The 22,815-nt window shown below is 52.1% G+C and overlaps 10 protein-coding genes across 10 annotated transcripts; 6 read left to right on the forward strand and 4 right to left on the reverse strand.

Moving 5' to 3' along the window:
* Window positions 1-127: 127 nt before the first annotated feature.
* Window positions 128-979, forward strand: Z519_01454 (dephospho-CoA kinase; the record flags this gene model as incomplete). The annotated part of the gene is made up of 1 exon (XM_016759211.1): window positions 128-979. One exon carries the CDS (start codon window positions 128-130, stop codon window positions 977-979), a length of 852 nt encoding a protein of 283 aa, XP_016624539.1.
* Window positions 980-2,081: 1,102 nt separating this feature from the next.
* On the reverse strand, window positions 2,082-3,222 carry Z519_01455 (uncharacterized protein; the record flags this gene model as incomplete). The annotated part of the gene is made up of 2 exons (XM_016759212.1): window positions 2,082-2,810; window positions 3,139-3,222. 2 exons carry the CDS (start codon window positions 3,220-3,222, stop codon window positions 2,082-2,084), a joined length of 813 nt encoding a protein of 270 aa, XP_016624540.1.
* A 909-nt stretch (window positions 3,223-4,131) lies between these two features.
* Z519_01456 (uncharacterized protein) lies at window positions 4,132-5,001 on the reverse strand (the record flags this gene model as incomplete). Its single annotated transcript, XM_016759213.1, has 1 exon — window positions 4,132-5,001. The coding sequence occupies one exon, from the start codon at window positions 4,999-5,001 to the stop codon at window positions 4,132-4,134; it is 870 nt and encodes a 289-aa protein (XP_016624541.1).
* Window positions 5,002-5,941: 940 nt separating this feature from the next.
* Z519_01457 (uncharacterized protein) lies at window positions 5,942-7,771 on the forward strand (the record flags this gene model as incomplete). Its single annotated transcript, XM_016759214.1, has 1 exon — window positions 5,942-7,771. The coding sequence occupies one exon, from the start codon at window positions 5,942-5,944 to the stop codon at window positions 7,769-7,771; it is 1,830 nt and encodes a 609-aa protein (XP_016624542.1).
* A 96-nt stretch (window positions 7,772-7,867) lies between these two features.
* Z519_01458 (uncharacterized protein) lies at window positions 7,868-8,902 on the reverse strand (the record flags this gene model as incomplete). The annotated part of the gene is made up of 1 exon (XM_016759215.1): window positions 7,868-8,902. The coding sequence occupies one exon, from the start codon at window positions 8,900-8,902 to the stop codon at window positions 7,868-7,870; it is 1,035 nt and encodes a 344-aa protein (XP_016624543.1).
* Window positions 8,903-9,231: 329 nt separating this feature from the next.
* Z519_01459 (uncharacterized protein) lies at window positions 9,232-10,677 on the reverse strand (the record flags this gene model as incomplete). Its single annotated transcript, XM_016759216.1, has 1 exon — window positions 9,232-10,677. One exon carries the CDS (start codon window positions 10,675-10,677, stop codon window positions 9,232-9,234), a length of 1,446 nt encoding a protein of 481 aa, XP_016624544.1.
* Window positions 10,678-11,255: 578 nt separating this feature from the next.
* On the forward strand, window positions 11,256-12,806 carry Z519_01460 (uncharacterized protein; the record flags this gene model as incomplete). Its single annotated transcript, XM_016759217.1, has 1 exon — window positions 11,256-12,806. One exon carries the CDS (start codon window positions 11,256-11,258, stop codon window positions 12,804-12,806), a length of 1,551 nt encoding a protein of 516 aa, XP_016624545.1.
* A 696-nt stretch (window positions 12,807-13,502) lies between these two features.
* On the forward strand, window positions 13,503-15,683 carry Z519_01461 (uncharacterized protein; the record flags this gene model as incomplete). Its single annotated transcript, XM_016759218.1, has 1 exon — window positions 13,503-15,683. The coding sequence occupies one exon, from the start codon at window positions 13,503-13,505 to the stop codon at window positions 15,681-15,683; it is 2,181 nt and encodes a 726-aa protein (XP_016624546.1).
* Window positions 15,684-16,888: 1,205 nt separating this feature from the next.
* Window positions 16,889-17,685, forward strand: Z519_01462 (uncharacterized protein; the record flags this gene model as incomplete). The annotated part of the gene is made up of 3 exons (XM_016759219.1): window positions 16,889-17,011; window positions 17,069-17,385; window positions 17,457-17,685. 3 exons carry the CDS (start codon window positions 16,889-16,891, stop codon window positions 17,683-17,685), a joined length of 669 nt encoding a protein of 222 aa, XP_016624547.1.
* A 2,188-nt stretch (window positions 17,686-19,873) lies between these two features.
* Z519_01463 (uncharacterized protein) lies at window positions 19,874-20,914 on the forward strand (the record flags this gene model as incomplete). Its single annotated transcript, XM_016759220.1, has 1 exon — window positions 19,874-20,914. One exon carries the CDS (start codon window positions 19,874-19,876, stop codon window positions 20,912-20,914), a length of 1,041 nt encoding a protein of 346 aa, XP_016624548.1.
* Between the last annotated feature and the right edge of the window lie 1,901 nt (window positions 20,915-22,815).

Below are 22,815 nucleotides of genomic sequence, written 5' to 3' on the forward strand. Positions count from 1 at the left end.
CGCAATAGAACTGTCCTGTGGTGAGATCCAAATTGCACTGGCCGTTTACTGCTTGGTCTAAGCTCTGCAATACTGTCTGCAAGAGTGTCCTATTCTCGGCCAACACTGGCCTTGCAAAGACCGCAAGATGCTTGTGATCGGTCTTACAGGCTCGATCGCAACCGGCAAATCCACCTGCTCTCAGATACTGTCCTCTCCCCCGTACTCCTTGCCATTGGTCGATGCCGACTTGCTAGCACGAAAAGCAGTAGAACCAGGTACATGGGGATACCGCCGGATAGTCGCAACCTTTGGTCCCACGACACCAGATCTCCTCCTTCCGGCCTCAGATCCCCAATGCGGCGGCAAGGAAAATGGGCCGAACGGCAAAGGGAGACCGTTGAACAGACCCATGTTGGGAAGAAGAGTGTTTGGCAATACAGAAGAGAGGATACGCGACAGGAAGAAGCTGAACGCCATTGTACATCCGGCCGTACGGCTTCTAATGGCACGCGCGATGCTGTATTACTATCTCCGAGGACATTGGGCTGTGCTTGTCGACGTTCCCTTGTTGTTCGAGTCTGGTCTCGACATCTTCTGCAGCACGGTCATTGTCGTCGCTGTCTCTGATCCACTGATCCAGATGCAACGTCTCCAAGACCGAGATCCGCATCTATCGTTTGAAGACGCAGAGAACAGAGTCAAGAGCCAGGCCGATGTGCGAGAAAAGGCTGTGCGATGTGAACGTCGAAACAACGACAAGAAGAATGCGGGAAAAGGTTATGTCCTCTACAATGATGGAAATAAAGACGATCTTAGGATTCAGATTGCGGACGTTATGGGGAAGATCAAATCCAAAAGTCCGCGGTGGTGGAGTCTGCTGCTTCTTGTCTGCCCGCCTCTCATGGCTACGGTTGCGTCCTGGGAAGTATTCTGGAACTGGTATGTACGGCGGAAGACAATTAAGGCGAGAGGCGAAGAAATGGCGAAACCGAAATAGAGAGAGGTTGTACAGTGAATAGTTCTCTCCGTATATACATAACAATAAGTTTAGGGTGCTGCTGATACGTATAACGATTCTTATTATAGTTTTATATCTCTATCTCCCTCCTACCATAACCTTCTCTTCTCTCCTCTCTCAACTACAAGATGCCCAAAAAAAAAGGTTCAAAGCCACCACCGGATCTGATCTTACCTTCTCCCTCCTAACAACCGGATCTCCCACTTGGGTGCTGCGGCTCCTGGCCTCCCCCCGGTGGGGAGCGTTCCGAGCAATCTTACAGCAGCCAAAAGAGAGATCCGGTTAACTTCTCATCAAGACCACGATATGATCGACTCATACCGTGCTGATGTGAAATGAATTGTTTCAAAAGAAGGAGAGACATACATATGGGCCGAGACCTTCCGCGCTACCTTTGAGGGCACACAGCGAAAACTACGCATGAATTAATTCTCTCATTCTTTTTTTCAAACACAGGGAGAAGAAGGCCCCGCCCACCAGACCCGATATATGTAGAACTGTGAACTTTTTTTCGTGTCCACATACCCGGCCGCTGGAAGTGTAGCTTGCGAAGGTCTCTATTTATTCGCAGTGTGGTACCCGCAACTTCTTTCAAATTGGGTGTATATGTTGACAGGGTTTGCGCGACATAAATCGATTTAGTGCATGGGAGCTTGATGCAGGTCCCTGTTGTTGTGCTTTGAAGCTTGACGAGAGTGGTGAGGCAGGAAGAAGCACTGCGGCCTGTGAATAATAATGGGTAGTGAATTGTTGACCGCACGAGGCTGCACGAGGCTTCGCAAGGCTGTATGCCGGCGAGCTCGTATATGGTTTGTTTAAACACAAGCCACGTCGCTTGCATAGTTTCCCAAGATGTCTAGAGAGTCAAGCAGATGCACACTATTCTTCTGTCTTCAAATATCCACTTACAGCCTTCGAGACGGTTGTAGCTACACTCGACTATTGCGCGGAAATCGGAAAGTGCCCTTGTGGATGCGCGCGAGAGAGCCCAAAGATCGGAACTCTTCTAATAATATTTTCGTTTGGAAGTTTGAGATTTACATGCAAGCAATGTAAGTCGACTATACTACATTCAAAACCTCTACTGAGATGGTTTCCACCCCATCTCCGTCGCTCGCCCCTGCCATCTCTCCCTCTCTGCTTCGATCGTCGCCAACTTCTTCTCTAGCTCTCTTATCTTGTCAAGCTTGTTCTGACGATGCTTTCGAGAGTTCATCGTGTTACGGATCCGTTGAGCACCCTTCTTATCGGCCATATCGACGAAATGGATTTGTGGTCCGTATTTCGTCTTGGGACCCAGCGGGCCTTTGGACACAGGACGAGTAGTTTCACCTGAGTTCAATGGAGTGCAGAGAGTCGACTTTGGCGATTTGATGGAGTTGCTGAAGTCCGATATCGTACAGAGACCGGTATCGGGTGTCATTGGAGAGGCCTCTGTGCCAGAATTGCCCGAGTTCGGAGCGGGCTCTGAGGTGCATTCGGGGATGAATTGGCTCGCGGGTGCTCCAGGGCATGGGATGTCTCCCGGGAAGGAAACGGCAAAGGGATTGGCAAAGAAACTCTCTGGAAAACTCAGAGTCACGTTGCCAAACGCCTCGACGGGATCGTCCCCGGGAGAGGCCGCATCTCCCGCTTGAGAAGAACCGTCGCCCATTCGGTGCGTGGCCTCCTCCAGAATCCGATATGTGTCTTGATCGCGGCAGGCGTCGCCGATACATTCACCGGAGACATCGACATTATCCCAGCCGAGCGCTGAAGAGCTATCATCATCGCCGACGAGACAGTCGTAATATTGTGATTGAACAGTTCGCTGGCCATGGTTGACAGCCAGAGGATAGGACCGTAGATATAAATTGCGTGAAACCGGAGACTCCCACTCGGGCCATTGATTGCTCTTATGGCGGGAAGAGGGAGATGCAGAGACGGGTAGGCTGGGCAGTAATGGTGGCAGCCATGATGAACAACCGTCCAAAGTGACCTTCGATCAGGACAGGTGGAAGAGTGCTAGACGCCTTGCTTGATTGCCTGGTTGCAAGGCGGATGAGGGGGATGTGGAAAGGAAAGAGAAGAGAGGAAAGCGGGAAGTGGGATGGGAGGATAATTGAGCCTCGCGTCGTCCGAGCCGGATGAATCTATACCAAACACGGTAACTGGGACGGGCGTCTGTCTGACCGAATCGACTCGATGGGCCGGCCCCAAAATGTCAAGGCAATTTCGTCCATTCCGGCCGCTCGACAGTCCGTTTAAGGCCTTCGTCAGACAAGGAAGCTTTCCTTGGTCAGCAGACAATGACTCACCTGTTCGCTGCTCGTGTTGCAACGTCTCACCGTCCGACCGAATGATGTAACCTGCTTGAATTAAAGAAGCCGGACGACGAGATACCGATTCTAGAACCTTTCTGGGGCTTTCCCCTTTTTCCCATCGCAGCCTGACACATTTGCAACAGGAGAAACATCAATGGAATGTCCGTGCTCCTGTGTCTCCCGCTCCACAGTATCAAATTGCCAGACATTTCCACATACCACAAATGTCCTAATCCACAGGATGCAGGTGTTGCTCTCGGTCGTGTCTCTTTCTTACCACTTACCTGAACAGTACAACATCTACAACGTTGAAGATATCGAACAAACCGATGCTTCATGCCTCGACGTGAAGCGTGTCTTTAAAGGAACCAATACGCTATCCTGCTGCTGGAGAGCTCTGCGTGAACAATCCAGCAGCAGTGATGACGAACATTATCTCGATTGTCTAGCCGACATCGTTTGATCACCCTCGTGAAAATCACCAGTTTTGCCGATCTGAGCTCTGGTTTTGGGTTCACTACCGTCGTCCCTTTTTGTTGCCCTGATGTTCAGCCCCTGCGGCCAGGGGAAGGGTTAGAAGGAGAGGGTAGGTCGAGGATTTGCGGCACGAATCGAGCTGTTGCGGAAATCAATAGATACTTTACGACAGTCGATATGTGCCACTGCATTAGATATATATATTTGGATATCCACGAATGTGAGTCTATTTCCTCCTGAGGTTCTCGATCGTTCCTCTGCTAACCGCGCTATGCAAATATGTAAAGGACTGGACAGCTCATTGCGAGCCAATGATGTCGATGTGTTTCATTCAGCATTCGCTTCGCCTGCTCACGAACCGCAGGTCATGTCGATGAGAGGGTCGTAGTTAGAGTCGACTACAGCAAAACTCGGTGAGGCCGTGAAGTCGTCAACATCGTAGAAGAAGTAGTTCAGACTGTCGAAGCTTGCACACGAGACCTGCCACCAGAAGGTTTGCAGGTTTTCGACCGAGGGGACAGAGTTGCCGACAGCGTCGCCAGAAATAGGCCAGCCGGTCTCAGTAGTCCACACGTCACGTCCGCCCGCGACGGCTCTAACTTGATTGACGGCAGCCCAATACGCGTCATTTGCGGCGCCATTGTCGATTTCAACGCCCTGCCAGTAGGGATATGCATCGTTACCGAGCCAGTCGACAGCCTCAATCACGGCTGAGTTGGCAGGGTCAACCCAAGCAGTCCAGGTATCGACGTGCCCAACAGACTTGCTGCTTGCTCCAAGACCCCAAAGCATACCGCGGACATCATTGATCTGCGATGCCAAGGTATTTGCATCGGTGTCGCCCCGATACAGATCTTCAGAACCAACAGAAACAGCTAATATCCAATCATGCCCGTATTGTTGAATGGCTTCCAATAATGCTTGCTTTTCTGCCTCATAATGATTGTTATCCTCGGTCCAGACGCCGACAAGGAGAGTGGTCCCAGTCTTGATGGCGGCAGGCACCGCGTTTGCCAGGGTATTGCAGTCGCTTGAGGCGTACAGCCTGGCGCTCCTGAAGTTTCCTGGAAAGCTGGCGATCTTGTTGAAGACGAATTCCCAATCTGACTGGCTTCGACAGGCTCCGTTGGCCAGGTTGGCCCCGATATTGAATCCTTTGTAGTATGCCTCAGCGCCGGAAATAGCGGCAGCAGCAAGAGTAAATAGTGGACTTGTCTTCATGCTGACGTCGAGACCTTTGACGAGACCTTATTTTATATAGGAGCGGTCGAGCAAATATATGGGGAAAGGAGACGAACGAACGACTGTGACAATAAGAAGGAACCAAACGAAGGACTTCAATATACTCAAGCGAATGACATGGACGACGACGAAGAAGAAGAGAAGAAGAGGATGAGCAGAGCAACGAAAAATATGTGCCCTCTCAAAAAAGAACGAAGATCCAGAACATTCAAGGTTGGGACCTTGCAACAAACGAGACAGTGACCTGCCATGGTGGAGAATCAAGCCTTGAAAGCGTGAAAAGGGGCGCCACCACCGCCATCCGACGACCACTGACCCATTCTTTGGCGGCAGGATCAGCGCCCGTTGGTTTGTGGCTGTACCTGCGTTAGCGCTGCTTGCGAGATTGAATGGACCTGCTCTTCGACGAATGGTTCGCAGATTGGGGTGCGTCTTGACGACAGGTGGGCCAAGAATTCAGAGACATCGATTTCAACTTGATCAGAGATTCCCGACGAGAAGACTCGAAGGCGCGTTGCTATTTTGATTCTGAAAAGAGAAAGAACCGTAGGCGCGATTTGCTGCGTAGATCCACTAACACCGGCTGACTGGACTACTGGCTATCATCCCCGTCAAGCCAAGGGTATTTTCGCCTCCGCTAAGTCTTACCTGGAATCGGCCTAACCCCTGACGTGGCGTTTTTGGCATCGAGACTCCTTGTTCCAAGTTCATTTTGATGCCAATCCACCGGGCCGCGTACCGGAAGAGCAGAGACTCGATGACAAGGCTGGACTTTGTGTGACGAGCTTTTTGGTTCGCCCGTGTCCCGAACAAGACAAGAGCATACAAGGAACAAGGAATATCACCTATCAGCCTGACCATGTGGGCATATTGAAATATTGAAATACATTCACGGTATTCCGGTCGACATGCGCATGCGATGGTGATGCGCAGAAAGAGGCCGCTGCTTGTGGTCGCCACGGCAGGCGTCCTGTTCTTCTTGATTTGGCATCTTTACGGCTCGTCCTTGGAATGGGTTGGTGATGGATCCCCTTCTGAGTATGGACTTGGTCACAAGGGCAAGGGAGAACCGTTTGAGGAGTTGGAGGAAGGCCTCGGTCACCCTCCTTTGAAGCCCGGGAAGGGCCATATCATCAATAAAATTGGCAGCTTTATTCCCCTCCCCACAGCGGTTCAAGTTCTCCCCAGGATCCAATATGACTTCAAGCCCGAGAGCAGGCCGGCCAGAGAGTCTCGGCTGGCTCGTCTTGAAGCTATTAAAGCGGCAATGATGCACTCGTGGAAGGGCTATCGACGGAAGGCATGGCTGAAAGACGAGCTGGCTCCTGTGACAGGTGGATATAGAAGTACTTTTGGTAACTGGTCTCTGACTCTGGTGGATGCCTTGGACACACTCTGGCTGATGGGCTTCAAGGACGACTTTGAGACCGCCGTTCGCGCGGTGGCCGGCATCGATTTCAACACTGCTACACAACTTCCAATCAATGTCTTCGAGACCACAATCCGTCATCTTGGAGGTCTGCTCGGAGCATATGATGTGAGCAATCGCCAATATCCCACATTGCTCGACAAGGCCATAGAGCTTGGTGAAATGCTGTACGGCGCATTCGACACGCCAAACCACTTGCCAATCACGAAGTGGTCAAAGATTGGTGTCGAGGGCGCATCAGGCCATACTCTCGTCGCTGAGCTTGGGACGTTGAGTCTTGAATTTACCAGGCTCACGCAGCTGACTGGCGACCCGAAGTATTACGACGCGGTACAGCGCATCTCGGACTGCCTCGAAAGCCAGCAGAACTACACAAGGGCACCAGGTCTTTTCCCACATATCGTCAATGCGAGGGAATGCTGGTTTGGGGACGGCGTGACCTTTTCTATTGGCGGGTCAGCCGATTCGGTTTACGAGTATTTCCCCAAGGAATATCAGCTGCTCAGGGGAGCCAACGAGCAGTACAGAAAGCTCTACGAAATCGCCAAAGATCCAATGAAGAAGTTCATCCTCTTCAAACCCATGACACCGACCAACCAAGACATTCTCATGGCAGGTACCCTAAAGTCCTTCAGGCCTGGCCATACCGAACTCATCCCACAGACTCAACACCTCGCCTGTTTCGCTGGAGGCATGTTCGCTTTGGCCGCGAAATTGTTCAATTCTCCTGAAGATCTGGAGACGGCGGAGAGATTGGTCCACGGCTGCATCTGGGCGTACAAGCAAACCGCGACGGCCATCATGCCGGAGATGTTCCACCTCATTTCGTGCCCTGCTGACGACCGTCAATGTAAATGGGACGACAAAGCCTGGCACAAGCACATGCTCCTCCTCAACTCCCATGACGAAACTCCCCAGGACAAACTGCTGCCTGAAGGCGAACGCTTCCGCAAAAAGTCCCAGCGGCTGCGCTTGCCCAAGGGCGTCGCGGCCATCGCCAACCGTGCCTACGAACTGCGCCCCGAGGCGATCGAGTCGATCTTCGTCCTCTATCGCGTCACGGGCGACGAGTCCTTGCGTGAAAGCGCGTGGGAAATGTTCGAGGCCATCACCAAGTACACGCGCACCGAGTTTGGCTATTCGTGCATTGAGGACGTGACGCTGTCCGATCCGCGCAAGACGGACAAGATGGAAAGTTTCTGGATGGCCGAGACGCTGAAGTACTTTTGGCTGTTGTTCGAAGACCCCAACGTCGTGAGTCTCGACGAGTTTGTCTTGAACACGGAGGCGCATCCATTTCGATTGCCGAAGAAGCGATGACAATGTCCACGTTTGAAATGTTTTTGCTATGAATAGAGAGATTTGCTAGGCTGGTTCCTCAAATGATGATAATCGTTTCGACGCGAAGGCAACGCATCAGAAAATCCTGTTCAACACCTGTTTCACGTCGTCGCTTATCCTCTCATCCCCAGCAGTGTCCTGTCCTTTCCTCTTGCCCTTAACTTCAGTCTGCCTCCAGGTTCTCCTGACATCCAAACCAGCCCCATCTCCACCATGACGTTCCGGATCCTCGCCGCCTCCTTCTTTGCTAGCCTTCTTCCTCTTGATTCCCTCGAGCTTCCTCCCCTTCTCCACGCCCTCAATGAAGCGTTTCGTCTCCCTCGCGATGATCCTCCTCTCTTCGTCCCTCCTGCCCTCTTCCTCTCTCTTCTCCTCCCTCACCCCAGCCATCAACTCCTCCCACCGCATGCCTTTCAAATACTTCATATTCCACACGTCGTCTCTGTACCACCCGCCCTTCTTCCCGCCCACGGTGGTGGCGTTCAACGTCTCGGCGCACCTTCGCGCGACTTTCTTGGACGAGAACTCGATCCAGCCTTCCGTGTAGAGCTGGCGCGAATTCTTTTTCGAGTTGTGTGCGTGGCGCGAGGCGGGCGAGAGGAAGAGCCGCTTGATGGGCGAGAAACCCCGCTGTTCTAGGAGGTTGCGCAGCGCAGAGGGTTTCAGGTACGGAGGGAGCGATGAGAGGTAGATTACGCCTGGGGTCGTTTCCTTCTGTTTAGATTTTGGGGTTTTCTTCTGGTCTGCATGTCCGCTCGTCACGGATCCGGATTGAATCTCTTTAGCTCTCGTCGCCACGTTTGCTTCTACGCCCTCGTGTACATCCCCAAGGTGTTCGTTATTCTTGTCGTCCTTCCTATTCTCGTCCTCGCGATCATCCGATTCTAAAAGCGGAGCCGCAGATGGTGTGCTCGCGGTCTTTGGGACTCGGACGTGTCTCAGATCGAACCCATGTTCTTCTTCATCGCTGCTTTCGCGTTCGATCTTGCGTCTCTTACTTGCTCTGCCAGCTTTCGATGCTTCAGCAGCTTCAGAGTCGTAGCCGGTATCTTGGTCGGACTCGTCCGAAAACCCTGCGTCGAGGTAGGCATTCCTCCTCTCCGGACCCATCATTGTCAGCTTCCGACAATTTTCAACTCCGTAGGTTAAGAGAGGGGGGCTACAGAGGTTTTTGCTGCATTTGATGGCAAAGATGTTGTTTTGAAATACGCAACAAAAGACTAGGAGGGCACCCACTACCAATTGAGGTGCCAGTGGTAAACGTGAATGCGGAGAAAAATTTCGGTTGGAGAAACCCTGGTGGGAAAAGCAAGGCTAAGCAAGGCTGGGTCAAAAACAATGCTGTACGTATGTTTGGAAATCGCCATTTGCACGCAAATACGGAGCTTTTCCCTCCTAATGCTACAATTGTCTAGAGCAGCCCCTCTAATGTACTCCGTCTATAAACGGGGACTTTCGCCTTTCCAGCGAAGGGCCTTGCCATCACTGGAAACAGTCTTGCGCGCAATTACCTCTTGGACTTTCTCTCTCACGCCAGCTTTGTTCTTCCACTGCCTCAAAAGCTCGTCAACCACTCTCTTTGAGCCTTCCTGGCCCACATCCTTGACAACAACCTCGATATCTGCCTCTCGGGGTAACGCAAATTTGGCGTGCGGATAGTCTGTGTAATGCTGGTCGAGTGCTCCTTTGTAAGGCTCCACCAATTCCAGAGCCTCTTGCGCAGTAGGCATGACGAAAAATTCATCCACATCTGCTGTCGAGACGTCCTCTAACTTAGCAGGTTTCCACTCGGGTTTCGTGGGCGGTTTGTTGATCAGACGTGCAGAGACGCCCTCAACAAAGTCGGGGTGTGCCATGAATTTGCTGGCCATCTTGTGTTCTTTGATGAAGGTCTCGGAGATGTTCCAGTGCTTCCCTTGTCTTAGTTGACGTAGCGTGACCCGAAGACTGGTGGGAGATCGGATGGCGATGGTCTTTTGAGTTGCTTTCGCCCATTCGGCGATCTTCGCATCTGATGATTCAGTTTCTTTCTGGAGAGCGCCCAATATCTCCTCTATCGTGTTGTACTTGAAGACTCTGTCGATGGCTTCTCGCAGTGCACCGGTGAGATTTCCATATTTGGCAGCTTCGTACGAATCCGGTGAGGGCAGACTGCTCGAAAACTCGGCGATCGTGGAGTCGATGAGCTCAAGTCGTTCGTTAAGATCTGCATAATCCTTAAAAACAAGCTCCGAGAGTCGAGTTGTCATTTGTGCCAATACAGAGCTGTCGATGTAATGTGTGGCAATGCCAGCATAGAAAGCCTGCACACCATGGAGTCGCTCGGAGGTCAACGATAGATAGGTACCAATCTCGCCATCCAAGCGAGGCAAAAAGAAACTTCCACCGACATCAGGGAAGAAACCAATGGTCGTCTCAGGCATGGCAAAGACGGTCTTTTCGGTAGCAATCCGGAAAGGTGCGTGGACCGAGAGACCAACGCCGCCTCCCATGGTTATACCATCCATGATTGCTATATATGGTTTACTGTATGTCGCAATCAGATGGTCCAATTTGTATTCCAGAGCGAAATAATCCGAGGACTTCTTTTGGCCTTCTGGACCTTCTTTATTCTGCAGCGCAAGTTCGGCAACGTCACCGCCCGCGCAGAAAGCTTTTGGACCAGCACCGCTGATCAGGACGACGTTCGCCATTTGAGATTTTTCCCACTCCCGAAGCCGAGGCAGGATTTTTCTGGCCATTGATCCATTGAGCGAGTTGAGCTTCTTAGGTCGATTCAATTCTATGGTTCGCACGCCGTAGAGGGAGTTGAACAGGACATCGTCAGGGTCGTCCGTGGGAAGCTCTTTCGGCATTGCGCCGTATCTGATGGTTGTAGAAGACATCTGCAGGATTATGAGCTCAAAATGATCCCCCTCTACGGACCAGACCCTACCGTTCGACGGCACAGTGCCAATGGAGAAATGGGAGCTTTGGACCTTGCAGCGAAGGTGGCTGTTCTGGAAACAGTACCGAATGCGACAAGAGATGCCGCGTATCTCGCGCAGCAGGCTTTCATGTCGAAGAAAAAGGACAGGAAATTACATTGAACGATGGTGCAAGTTGATCTGGGGAATTCGTTCAATATGACGGGCTGCGGAGGACGAACCTCGGGAATTTGTCCGCATACTTCACCCCCCGAGGCTTTCGCTTCATGCCAGCGAACTCCTTGACCTGTTAAAGAAGGTAAAGCGAGATATTTCACGTGCAGCACGTGCGAGGCTGCTCGTAGAAAATGGTTTCTTGGCGCCGACCGGGGTCCAACAAGCGGGAGGCGAATTCTGAATAATAGACACTTTTTCTCTTCCATTTCTCAGACGCTTGTTCTCTCGCCTCTTGACTATTTATTCTTTTACCTCGCGAAATAACATCTGGCTGTGCTCCTCTATAAAATCGTATCTGGTCAGCGTTACAGAATTTCACGATGTCGATGGACCTCGATGCGCCAGTCCCTCTTCCTACCGTGAACAAGCCACAAGCAGCAACAATTCTCTGCTGTAATTGTGGTGCCCCCATCGATGGGACTGCCTCCGCCGGTGCTTTATGTTATGACTGTATCAAACTCACTGTCGATGTATCAGAAGGAATCCAGCGGGAGGGCGTGCTTCACACTTGCAGAGATTGCGAAAGATGGCTAAGCCCCCCCTCACAGTGGGTATCGGCAGCTCCAGAGAGTAGAGAACTGCTGGCGTTATGTCTACGAAAACTTCGAGGTCTCAACAAAGTTCGGATCATCGATGCCAATTTCCTCTGGACGGAACCCCATTCTAGGCGGATAAAGGTCAAGATTACCGTTCAACAAGAGGCGTACGAAGGAACGATCCTGCAGCAAACTTTCGAGGTGGAGTATGTAGTCGCCTTCCAACAATGCCCAGAATGCGCCAAGTCATACACACCGAATGTATGGCGAGCCTCAGTCCAAGTTCGACAGAAAGTCCCTCATAAGCGAACCTTCTTGTATCTCGAGCAGCTGGTCCTCAAACACCAAGCGCACAAAGACACGATAAACATCAAAGAAGTCAAAGATGGGCTAGATTTCTACTTTGCTCAACGAAATCATGCCGAAAAATTTGTCGACTTCCTCACCTCTGTGGCACCAGTCAGAGTAAAGAAGTCCCAAGAACTGATTTCCATGGATATCCATACATCCGCAAAGTCATACAAATTCACATTCTCTTGCGAGCTATTGCCGATTTGCAAAGATGATCTAGTCGCTTTGCCTATCAAGATGGCCAAATCCATCGGGAACATTGCGCCCTTGACCCTCTGCTACAGAGTAGGCACGTCAATCAATCTGCTAGACCCTACTACGCTACAGACAACAGACATGCCGACATCGACGTACTGGCGAACGCCTTTCAAAAGTCTTGCAGATGTGCAGGAACTTGTAGAGTTTGTGGTGCTCGACATCGAACCCCTGGGCACTCAAAACGGCCGGTTCTTCGGAGCCGAGGCCACCGTAGCACGAGCGTCAGACCTTGGAGTCAATGACAAGACTTACTACTGCCGGACACATCTTGGAGGCGTGTTGCACGCCGGGGACTCAGTGCTTGGCTATCACTTGACAGGAACAAACTTCAACAACCCGCAGTTCGAGGATTTGGAGCAGAGCAACAATTATTCATCAACTATCCCAGACGTGATGTTAGTAAAGAAGTTCTATGCCAGGAAGAAGAAGGCCAAGTCCAGAAACTGGAAACTGAAGCGGATGGTTAAAGATGAGGGCGAACTATTACCAAAGAAAGCAGACCAGGAGAGGATGGATGCCGATTATGAAATGTTCTTGCGAGACGTGGAGGAAGACGCCGAGCTCAGACAAACGCTAGCATTGTACAAGAGCAAGCATCAGAAAAAGAAGGATGCAGATGAGATGAGCATGGTGACTGGAGAGAGCAGCGACGATGAAGTGCCTCAGATAAACATGGATGAGCTGCTGGATGACTTTGAAGATCTCGATGTAAACGACGAGGTATGATCGGAGGATATGAGCGGGAATAATGCATTACCAAGGTCTGCGCCAACAGGCATTTGATGGTGAACTGCTTGACGAGCCACGTAAATAAGTCAATTGCCCGATGCAGCCTCGTGCAGCCTCGTGCAGCCTTGTCCTGGGTTGTATATGACGTCATGTGATCCACGCGGTGGGAGCTAGTAGGTGTGGTTAAGGAGCGGGAGAGTGACTTAATTACATACCAAGTGGTGACCTGCAAGCCTGATATATTCTCCAATCGTACCGCCTACCTTCAAGTTGAAGCCGGTGTAGGTTTCTCGCCCATCACAATTAAAGGCTGAAACACAGTTGAATTTGGGTGCCTTGTCACATTGTCAACGTTCGCACGCCCTTCGACTTCTCAGTCAATGCGGAACGGCGTCGAATCGCGTGGCACGTCTCGCCAAGCTGTGAATGGCTACGTACCGAAAAGGTGTCCAATGCCTTGCATCGCGTCAAAGGCCACAACGTAGCCGTGCCAACAATATAGTATAGACGACTGAACATCCAAAACACGTCGTTTTCTTCATTCTCCCCAGAAAACTGCCATCATCTCTAGTTATTGACTTGTCCACAAGACCATCAAGTTGTCCGTTCCTTCCGCCTTCCTTCCTCTTCGTGCGATGGTCATTGTCTTTGGAGGCCTGCCGCGAGTGAGGTTGATTTGTTGTGATCAAAGGGATGAGTTCTGTTTTCTTTCGACGCCCTTCCGATGGAAGCTCCTCCAGCTCAGAAAATGACAGCTCAGAGGAAGATGAGCTCTCTACACAACAAGTTCACGAAAGTGTTGAAGGCCAGACAACTATCACAGAATCACTGTCGAGCCATGGCAGTGTATCAGTCGGAGACGAGGTGGATGCCCCGGCCAGTTCTTTTTCAAATGTCGACCAGCACCGGACCAACCTGCTCAGCGCTCTTCTGGAGGACTTTGCCCGGAACAGAGCATGCGAGATCATGAATAATGCAAGGCCAGGATCCAGATTCAGCAGACTATCGGCGGAAGTCCAGCCGCTGGCCGAAAAGTTCTATGAGCAACTGAGTCAATCATTATCTCTGACTGGCATCCTCCCGGCCAGCAATGACAAGGGCAACCAGCAAACACGAGCGGCATACCTCGCCGGCATCGAAAGTCTTGCCCTCGGGGGCGTACAGAGCCACGATCTTCTCCAAGGGCCAGCTCGGAATCATCTTCCATTACTTGAACATCAACCGGCGGTGAACAGCGTCTACAATCAGACCCAGAGCCTCTTACCCAACTTCCTCGGATCGCCTGTGACAAATCTCTCTTTCCACGATCAGACTCATTTGTCACCTTCCCGTGACCTGATCTTATCTGTGCCCTCAACCCGTCGCAGTCACTACGAGTCGAGCTTTCAGCAACTGAGATTACTTGGAAAAGGGGGATTTGGGAGAGTATATCATGCTTACAACCTATTTGACAAGAAGGAATACGCTGTCAAGAAGATTCCTTTAAGTCCTCGGCTATCGCAACGGTACCGAGAATCTGGACACAAAGAGCTGGAAAACATACTGCGAGAAGTACAGGCTTTGGCGCAGCTAGAGCACAACAATATTGTCCGCTATCATGCGACCTGGATAGAGGAACCGAGGGGGACATCTGATGCTGTATACCAGCCTGGGAAACAAACCCTCACAGTTCAGGGAAGGAAACTCATTGCCGACCGCCCAAGACATCCCCAGCCCACGGATCAAAATGCTCCAACAAGATTGCCAGTGTCAGATCACGGCGATGGTATCATCTTCGGCTTTGACAGTAGACCGAATACTCCGGCCCAGGATATGGAGAGCGCCGCCATTCCCACCCGATCCGTCAGTGAGACCGATCATGACCAATCCTCGGTGCGGGCTTCTGAAATCTTCACAGATGGCAACGCAAGGGCCAGCATTTCGAAAGATCCAGCCGTGGATGAGTCGGTGTATGTGCTACACGTGCAGATGTCAGTATATCCCATGACACTCGCACAGTATCTAGCACCAGCACCAGCCAATGCAAGAAGTGCTCCCGGCAACCCCGTTCGCAGACACTGTTTCCACTTGGTACCGGCCTTACGACTGCTCATGGGTATCCTGTGCGGCTTGCAGTACATTCACGCGAAGGGATTGGTGCATCGTGACATCAAACCTTCCAACATCTTCATCTCAAGCTTGAGCATTCCCATGATAGGGTTAGTGTCAGACGGATATTACGACGTTGGATCCTGCGTCGGCTGCGCAAATCCTAGCGCATATTACGTTAACCCACGGATTGGTGATTTCGGACTTGTTGCGCAGTTGGCAAGAGAGGGTGACATCGAGACCAGCAACAACGGCGGCAAGACCAGCAAAGCGGTGGGCACAGAATACTATCGACCTCCGCGGTGGATTGACTCAGAAGGCAAGGCAAAGTCCAATCCAGACATGGATGAGAAGGTGGACGTATTTGCGCTAGGTGTCATTTTCGTTGAATTACTGTGGCCCTGCCTGACCAGCACAGAGCGCATACATGTCCTGCGGGACCTGCAGAAGGGCAGGACGCCAACTGGCCTGGCTGAGAAAATTGACAGTGAAGGACATGAACCCGGTACAGGCCAGAGTGTGGTTCAATGCATATCCGGAATGCTCGAACGAGATCCGCGACGCCGACGGAGATGTGAGGAGGTGAAGCAGGAACTGGACATGTTACTGGCCAGGTCTAAGACCTTGGTGGTCAATCACGGTAGTAACGGAGGCGTTCGTGGAATTGACGGCGTCGACACGAGAAAAGTCTACAGTTTCAGCGAGGCGGATACAGAGGTAGATGGACAGGCGGAAGGATTGCTCCTAAGCCGAGACACTGATGTCGGCGGCGGCGACGGTGCCTGACGACAAGATCTGTACTCCGTACACCTTACGGGGTAACCTACCTACGAGCACGAAGTACTGGGTACCGGGTACCTCGTACATGGTTATTGTGCTGTACCTAACGAGCAGGTAGGCTTCACTACCTTTGAGTAGTGCAGACCAGCGAGTGGAGTGTGGGAGGATCTTCACTGATTGCAACTTATTACTAGCTTGCTGGTTAACCACAGACGGCAATGAGCACGTGAGCTCATTGACCAGAAACGGACAAGCGCGTCATTTCCCGGAGAGTCGGCGGGTGGGTGCTTGGCATTGTCACTGCGCTCCTTTCCAGTCACCCACCATCCTTTGCCCAATTTCTGTCGGCAGGTCACTCCTACTTAGTACAGAGTAGAATCTTGATTAACGTTAATATCGGTATCGCTCAATTTGGCTAGGTATTGTCATCTGGCCTAGACGAGGAGCCGGTGTTTGCAGCTCGTTTCCCCAATCAAGTGCGTGTTTCGGTGGCGAGCAGTCACGACTCACGACTTCCCGACTCACGACTTGGACGGTCTGCCAACTTGATCCCAACGTCAAATTTCGCTTGGCCTCAAAGCAAACCGGCGGAGATAGCAGGGTGTCTCTCCGTCTCGATTGTTTCTTTGATGTCTGATGTCCTCGGGACATATATGTGGTGCAGTCCATAGGTATATGTACCGAGTATGATCTCGGGAACAGCCGCTGTCATGTGCAGTGACCTGGTAGGTTGGTTGGTATTGGAAAACGCTGCCCGAAACCGGGGGAACCAAACAGCACACCCTTTTTTTTGTTTTGTGTGTGTTTTTAATTGCTTCGTTGAGCTTCGACTCTGTGGGTACCCTTTATCTGCTTCCCAAGGAACTTAACTGGCTAAGCCGCATTCCGCACGATTTTGGCGCCAGACCCCCTGCCCAGTGTTTGGGCTGAAACGAAATAGGGGGAGTTTGAGAGAGTGACCCGACACACCATCGACACAAGCCAATTTCCCAAAACAATGTCCCCGGAACTCGGCAAAAGGGTCAAATCGCTGTTTGCGGAGGGATTATGAGATGCACCTCTTTTCTCCAACCTCCTGTGGCTTTTCTTTTTCATCGTCCTTGACCTTGCATCTTCTGTGCGTCGCGTGCCTAATACCTGTTGACCAGGATCGAAAAATTCAGCAGTCCTGCCACTGAAAAGTCCCCCGTGCAGTATTCCAAATGGTGGCCATGAAGACATCAGCCTTCGCCCTGGCGTTGGCTGCCGCGGTCAGCGCTCAATCGTCATCTGTTATCAACGTTTTCATTCCTGGTGCGGATGAACAAACTCTCATGGGATCTCTCATTGCATCCGTATGTACTAGTTTTCTCTAATTGCATGCATATATCGACTTAACTTTGGCGTTGTAGGATGCTTCCAGGACGACGATGGCCATCTCGTGCCCGACAAACGCAGACATGACCGAATGTGGCTTTGGCCCTGACGCGGTGACCATCACTTACGGCCCGTCAACCTTTCTCGCGGCAGAAACCCTCGACCCGTTATCGCTCATGCTCGACTGCAATTTGAAGGGGACAACAGCTGCTACGTGTACTGAGACATACATCGGACCGGCAGATATCCTGGATGTGGTAACGGCCACGGCCACAGACTCATCGACGGCAACCGACACTAATACTAAAATGATCACGACCACTACGACCACAGTGCTGTCGCAATCGGAACTGTAAGTCCATGTTCCAGGAGCTTTTCTTATAGTTCTTTTCAGAGGGGTGTTAGGCGCTCACAACAAAATAGCGTCTTCATTCCCGTGACGATCACCGCATTCGGCGATTCTAGCAGCAATACTGGGGCCAGCGGAAGTGCATCCACAGCTACGTCAACCGGAAGTGCCGCGGCGTCTAGCAGCGGGAGTGGCAGCTCAACCGATCAGAGCAACAATGGCGGCAGCGTAGGCGCCACTCGATGGGAGTTGGTTTCCGCAGCGGGGGTCGGTCTGATTGGGTTGACGCTTATGTTGTTTTAAAAAAAAACAGTGACACCAATTGTTCAGGCATAGCAGGGAGCATGAGAGAGCGCGGTCACAATGAGGCATACAAGGACAAGTATGACGCATATCTTCGGGTGCTTGTGGGACTCTGGAGCAAGGAGACAGCTGCCATAATAATAAGATACCCAACAAAGCAACAATCGACAACAGATTTGTCTTTTCGACCGTGTGCACGGATCGATCTCCTGCGCTGCCTGCAAACGGAAACCCTGAGCACTATGGGCCTGTGACAATGGCCGGATCTGATGTCCGGGGGAAGTGCCACCCGGTGTAGAGAGGGTAAGGGGAGGGATACGGCGAGGGTGAGCATGGTGAGTAGGCCAGGGAGATGACGCATGCCATGACATGGCCGATGGTCGCTGAATTGTCGTGTCGTCGCCTCCTCCGCGTGATGTTGATTCTCTTGCGCTTTGTTTGTTCCCGTTGAGAAACGACAGTCGAGGGTAACACCAAACCACGGGGCCACCAAGGCTGCATTGGCCCAGCAGTTCTCCTTGTCCAAAGCTGAGTTTCCTCCTGTTTCGTGCCACGATTGTGGCTTGCCCCTTGGGCTGACCGTACGTAGTTGATTCGCCCGTAAGTTTGACGTAGCCGAGCGATCGAACTGCTGGGAATCGGCGGTTATGTAAGACGGGCGATCAGCATGGGAATCGACGATGGCCAGCGCAGGGCTGTCCGCGTGTTGGTGGATTGCTGAGGCGTGAGGCCGCGGTTGATTCGACGGAGGTGCGAGCCCGAGTGGCGCTCAGTAGCGAGTGGATCAGCGTGGGAGATGGCACTTTCCATAATTCCCATGACCAGACACCGCCAGAAACCCACCCGAGAAACTGGGGGGATCTCCGCCGATCTCCATGACCGATGGTCGATGACATAGGCGGCAAGCGATCCCCAGAGCTGCGAGCTAAGGGGAGCTAGGGGAGCTAGAGGGGCAACGATGCGGCTTTGCAGCTACGCAGGCACAGATGCACGATGAGTGACATGCCACGCCAACTGCAAACAGTAGCATTGGTGAGTGTATTGGTTGATGGGACAGAGCCCAGAGGCGAGACCTGAGGCAGGAGCGTGTGTGAGAGGGGGAGCTGGGTGAAATTTCTTGGAGCCTCTTGGCTGGCATTGGACTTGGTTACTCTGCCTCCGCTGCCATGGATTGCTGCATGGGCCGTTTCCGTCTTCCCTTTTCTTTGTTTCCTCATCCAACGCCGATGAGCCAAACTTCCAACTTCTTTGCTGTTGCTCTCATCTCCCTTACTGGCCTGTTCCCTGCTGCCTGTTCCCTGCTCCCTGTTCCATCCTTTCCCCGCACCCAGCAGAGCACCAAGACCGCTCCTTTCCTACCTACACATGCCGTTCTAGGAGACTTCATCCACGCCACCACGGCCACACACGGCCACCACCCGCAACGAGATACCTCTCCGGCTCCTCATTTGCTCTCCTACACTTTCCCGTCCAGCCCGTCCTCTCCTCCCTCTTGGAAGTTTGTTCCTTGACGCCCTACCAGGATTGCTCGAATCAGCCACTCCACCCTGGCGTCTCGCAGCCACTGGGGCCCTTTGTGCTCAGGTGGAAAAGCCACTCTCAGGCCGGGTCAAGTATCCGCCACACTTCCACTAGAACCATCGGTCGATCTCTTGTTCTCCTCTCACCAGCCGTGGTCCACTTGTGTAGCAAGACAGCCCACCGCGACCACCTGGCACAATCCTCACAACACGTTCACCCAGCAAGAGGAGGATTTTTCTCCCGATCCTTTTTCAGATCCAGTGCAAAATACCGTCCTTGGAGTTCCACCCCGTTACTACCCACTCCTCGATTGCTGATCCTAAATAAAACTGTCTCCCTTCCGAACCCAACGACGCGCCCTACCCATCTCCTAGAAGTTTGTTCCTTGCTCCCTTCGCTCCCTCTGGAACATTCTTTAATCTTCACACCTCCCCGCTTCCCACCATAGGGGCCATATATCCCTCCTCCGTACCACCATTCTAGATACATCCAAACAAACACACCCGTCAGACAAACAGGCCAATCCAACGCCACCCTCGGGCTTTCAACGCAGGCGATACCCCAAACGGTACCCCAAACGGAATCTACGCCCTGGCTAGCCACCGTGCTCTCAAGGGCAGCGAAGCTCGTTAAATTGAGTATTGCGGTTTAAGAAACATTATTCAAAATGGGCACTCTTGCGAGTCACTCCGACATGTCGTCCGCTGGCATCGCTTCCGCCACTCCCAGCATCAGTGACCTTGATGGTTACAGCTTCCGCGACTACCAATTTCCTTCCAGCACTAGTTATGCACCTGTCTCATCTGGAGACGACGATTTCGGCTTTGACCCACCGCAGAAACCTCTGGTGCTCAATGACTTCCAGGTTTACAGTCCACCAGATGACTATGCGATGTCTCAATGGCCTGAGTTCGAGCGCGACGATGACTTGAAGCCATCTACAGAAATACCGCTCAACCTTGACAGCTACGAGATGGACAAGTTCATCACCTCCGTGTTACCCAACCCCACCACAGCCATCTCACGATATGGCCAAATGACACCGCCGCGATCGAACTCAACGGCTAGCACTGACTCAAAAGAGGACAAATTGTCTCCCAAATCTCAATCGGCGGACCCAAAACCACGAAGACGGGGGAAAGGTCGCCCGAAAGCTTCAGAGGCAGCCTCCATGCCGCCTAAGGCGACTACCGCGGGACGGAAGCGAAAGGCCACGCGAAAGTCTTCCATCACGATCGAACAAGGAGACTCGCCAGAAGTGCAGAAGAGAAAACAGTCACTCGAGAAGAATCGACTGGCTGCTGCTAAGTGCCGGATCAACAAGAAGGAAAAGACAGAAAAATTACAACGTGACTCGCAAGAGAAAGCCATTGAGAATGCCTACCTCAAAGATCAGATCATGCGCATGAAGGACGAGATCCAACAGATGAACGCAGTCCTTGTTGCACATGCAAACTGTGAAGGATGCAAATCTCCCGAAGAGATTCAGGCCCACCTCAATGCTCTTGGCAACGAGTTTTTCACTCAGCAGCTTGCCCTGGCTAGTCACAACTTTGGAGAATTTCCTCAGGTGAACTTTTCAAGTATGCCCGTCCTGCCCGACACTTTCTTTCCAGGCCCGAGCGAGGATGACATGCTGCATCCGCCCCTGCCAGAGTTTAATCGCTCTGCAGAATTCGAGGTTCACACTCCGGCACCGGCCGACTGAAAGAGAGGAAAGGCCTTCACTAACAATTGACAACCTTTTACAACATGTACCAATTAGCGCGGAATCTGTTTTGCTTCCCAGGAAGACCGGGACGGCAGCTGGTCTTCCCATGTTTGCCGGATCAAGGCGGCCTTTTGATGATACCCCGCACAGAAGTTTCTCTGTGGCTTTAGCACCTCCGTGGAAAACCGAGGATGCTTGATCAATCAGAACGTGCAGGCAGTTCTGTCAAAGACAGCTAGCACGGATTGGAGGGGTCAGGAGTCTCTTCGTCTGCCCCACTCACGTGGCGGTGCGACTTTGTGACTGACTGAAATGGTCTGATTCGACGCCATTCCGACATCCTTATCACCGCAGAATGGGCTTCTAATCAATATTCTCAGCTGGCTCCTATCCTTACGAGTCCGGGTTATGCACCACCAGAGTCCATGGAATTGCTGCGGGGGGGCTCGCTTCGGCGTTAGCCGGGGCCAATGGAGCGGCCCCGCTCATCATGCTTGCGCAAGTGGCGGCAATAGGCCACGGTCGCTCGGATCGGCATGGGTCAGATTCTGGCTACATTGAGGGCGTCAAAAGGGATGGAAGAATAGGCCATCGTGATGAAGGTGGCGAGAAGTGGTCTTTTCACATGAAAAGTGGAGTTCAGCTTCCTGCAATGATCTTACTGCGGGTACATTTGTACCTGGTGCTGAATCAATCGGCCTTATGAGATATGTAATGGTAGCAATTAGTTGCAATGGGATGATCGGCACATTATGCCACGAATCCTTTCCGCGCATGTCCGCTTATGCTTGTTCAATCGCCGGTTCAGGGTCTGGTGTGTGAGTTTCTCCTGCGAGGTACAAGCCGATTGAGCTAGGAGTGCTCGATGATCGATGACCGAGTGGAGTGAGCGGCATTGCAGAGCAGGTTCCGAAGAGTGGTTAGCTAGTCAAGCCTCCCTTAGTGCCCTTGATCGACTCGGCAGAACAAGATTCTAGAAGGTAAGGAAGGGAGGGAGGGAGGAGACTCTTGCTCGTTTGATTCCAAATTTGCCAAAGTAACCTTTTTGGTTTGGCTGACTCTGCTCAGCTCTGCTTTGGCCATGTACCTATCCAACGTAGGTATCTCGGTAGGGATTTCGGTAGATATCTCGGTATGTATATTACAGGTGGGTATCTCGGTAGGTAGGTAGGTAAACCTGCTCAAAGCCTTTTTGTTTTGTCCTCGGGTTGATGCCAGGATTCAGGGTGATACGATATATTGCAGATCCGGGGAATCGTTGAATCAGAGATGGAGGGGGGATCAGGTGGGGTGTGTATGTACCGGGTAGTTGTCACTGAGCTGTCACTCCTGTGCATGCATGCGCTACAAGGACAAGGAGTTGTCTTGTCAGAACAGACCGACTGGCAACAGAGACCCCTCCCCCCCCCCTTTCATCTGTTTAGCCTCACTGGCGCTCCAAGTGGCATTGACGTTGACATTGCCATTATCGGGCGGTCCGGCTGGAGGACATTCCATGACCCTCAACTACATGCCGTCATTGTGGCTGTGGCTATCGCTGTGGCTTGTGCGAGGGGATTCTGTATCGCGAAGTCGACGATAGATGCCGCTAGGGCAGCGCAGGCGCAAGCTTGCCCAGCCAGGCAGGCCATGTCGCAGCACAGACGAGGCCGCAAAGGGCTGAACGACCTACACAGCACGCAGCACGCAGCACGCAGCACGCAGCACACAGCACGCGGAGGATACAGTACGGGATTGGGATACCGAGTACACGGTATACCGTATACAGGACAGATTATTAAACCGAGCACCACAAGTACATCCCATGTATGTACCTCCAAAGGACTCTTCTCCCCCTCTTCTTTTTGTTTTCTTCAGAGGAAGCGGGGTCATATCATCATTCTATCCTCCGCGCCTGG

Source organism: Cladophialophora bantiana (genome assembly GCF_000835475.1).
Source record: "Cladophialophora bantiana CBS 173.52 unplaced genomic scaffold supercont1.2, whole genome shotgun sequence".
In the NCBI taxonomy this organism is placed as follows: domain Eukaryota; kingdom Fungi; phylum Ascomycota; class Eurotiomycetes; order Chaetothyriales; family Herpotrichiellaceae; genus Cladophialophora; species Cladophialophora bantiana.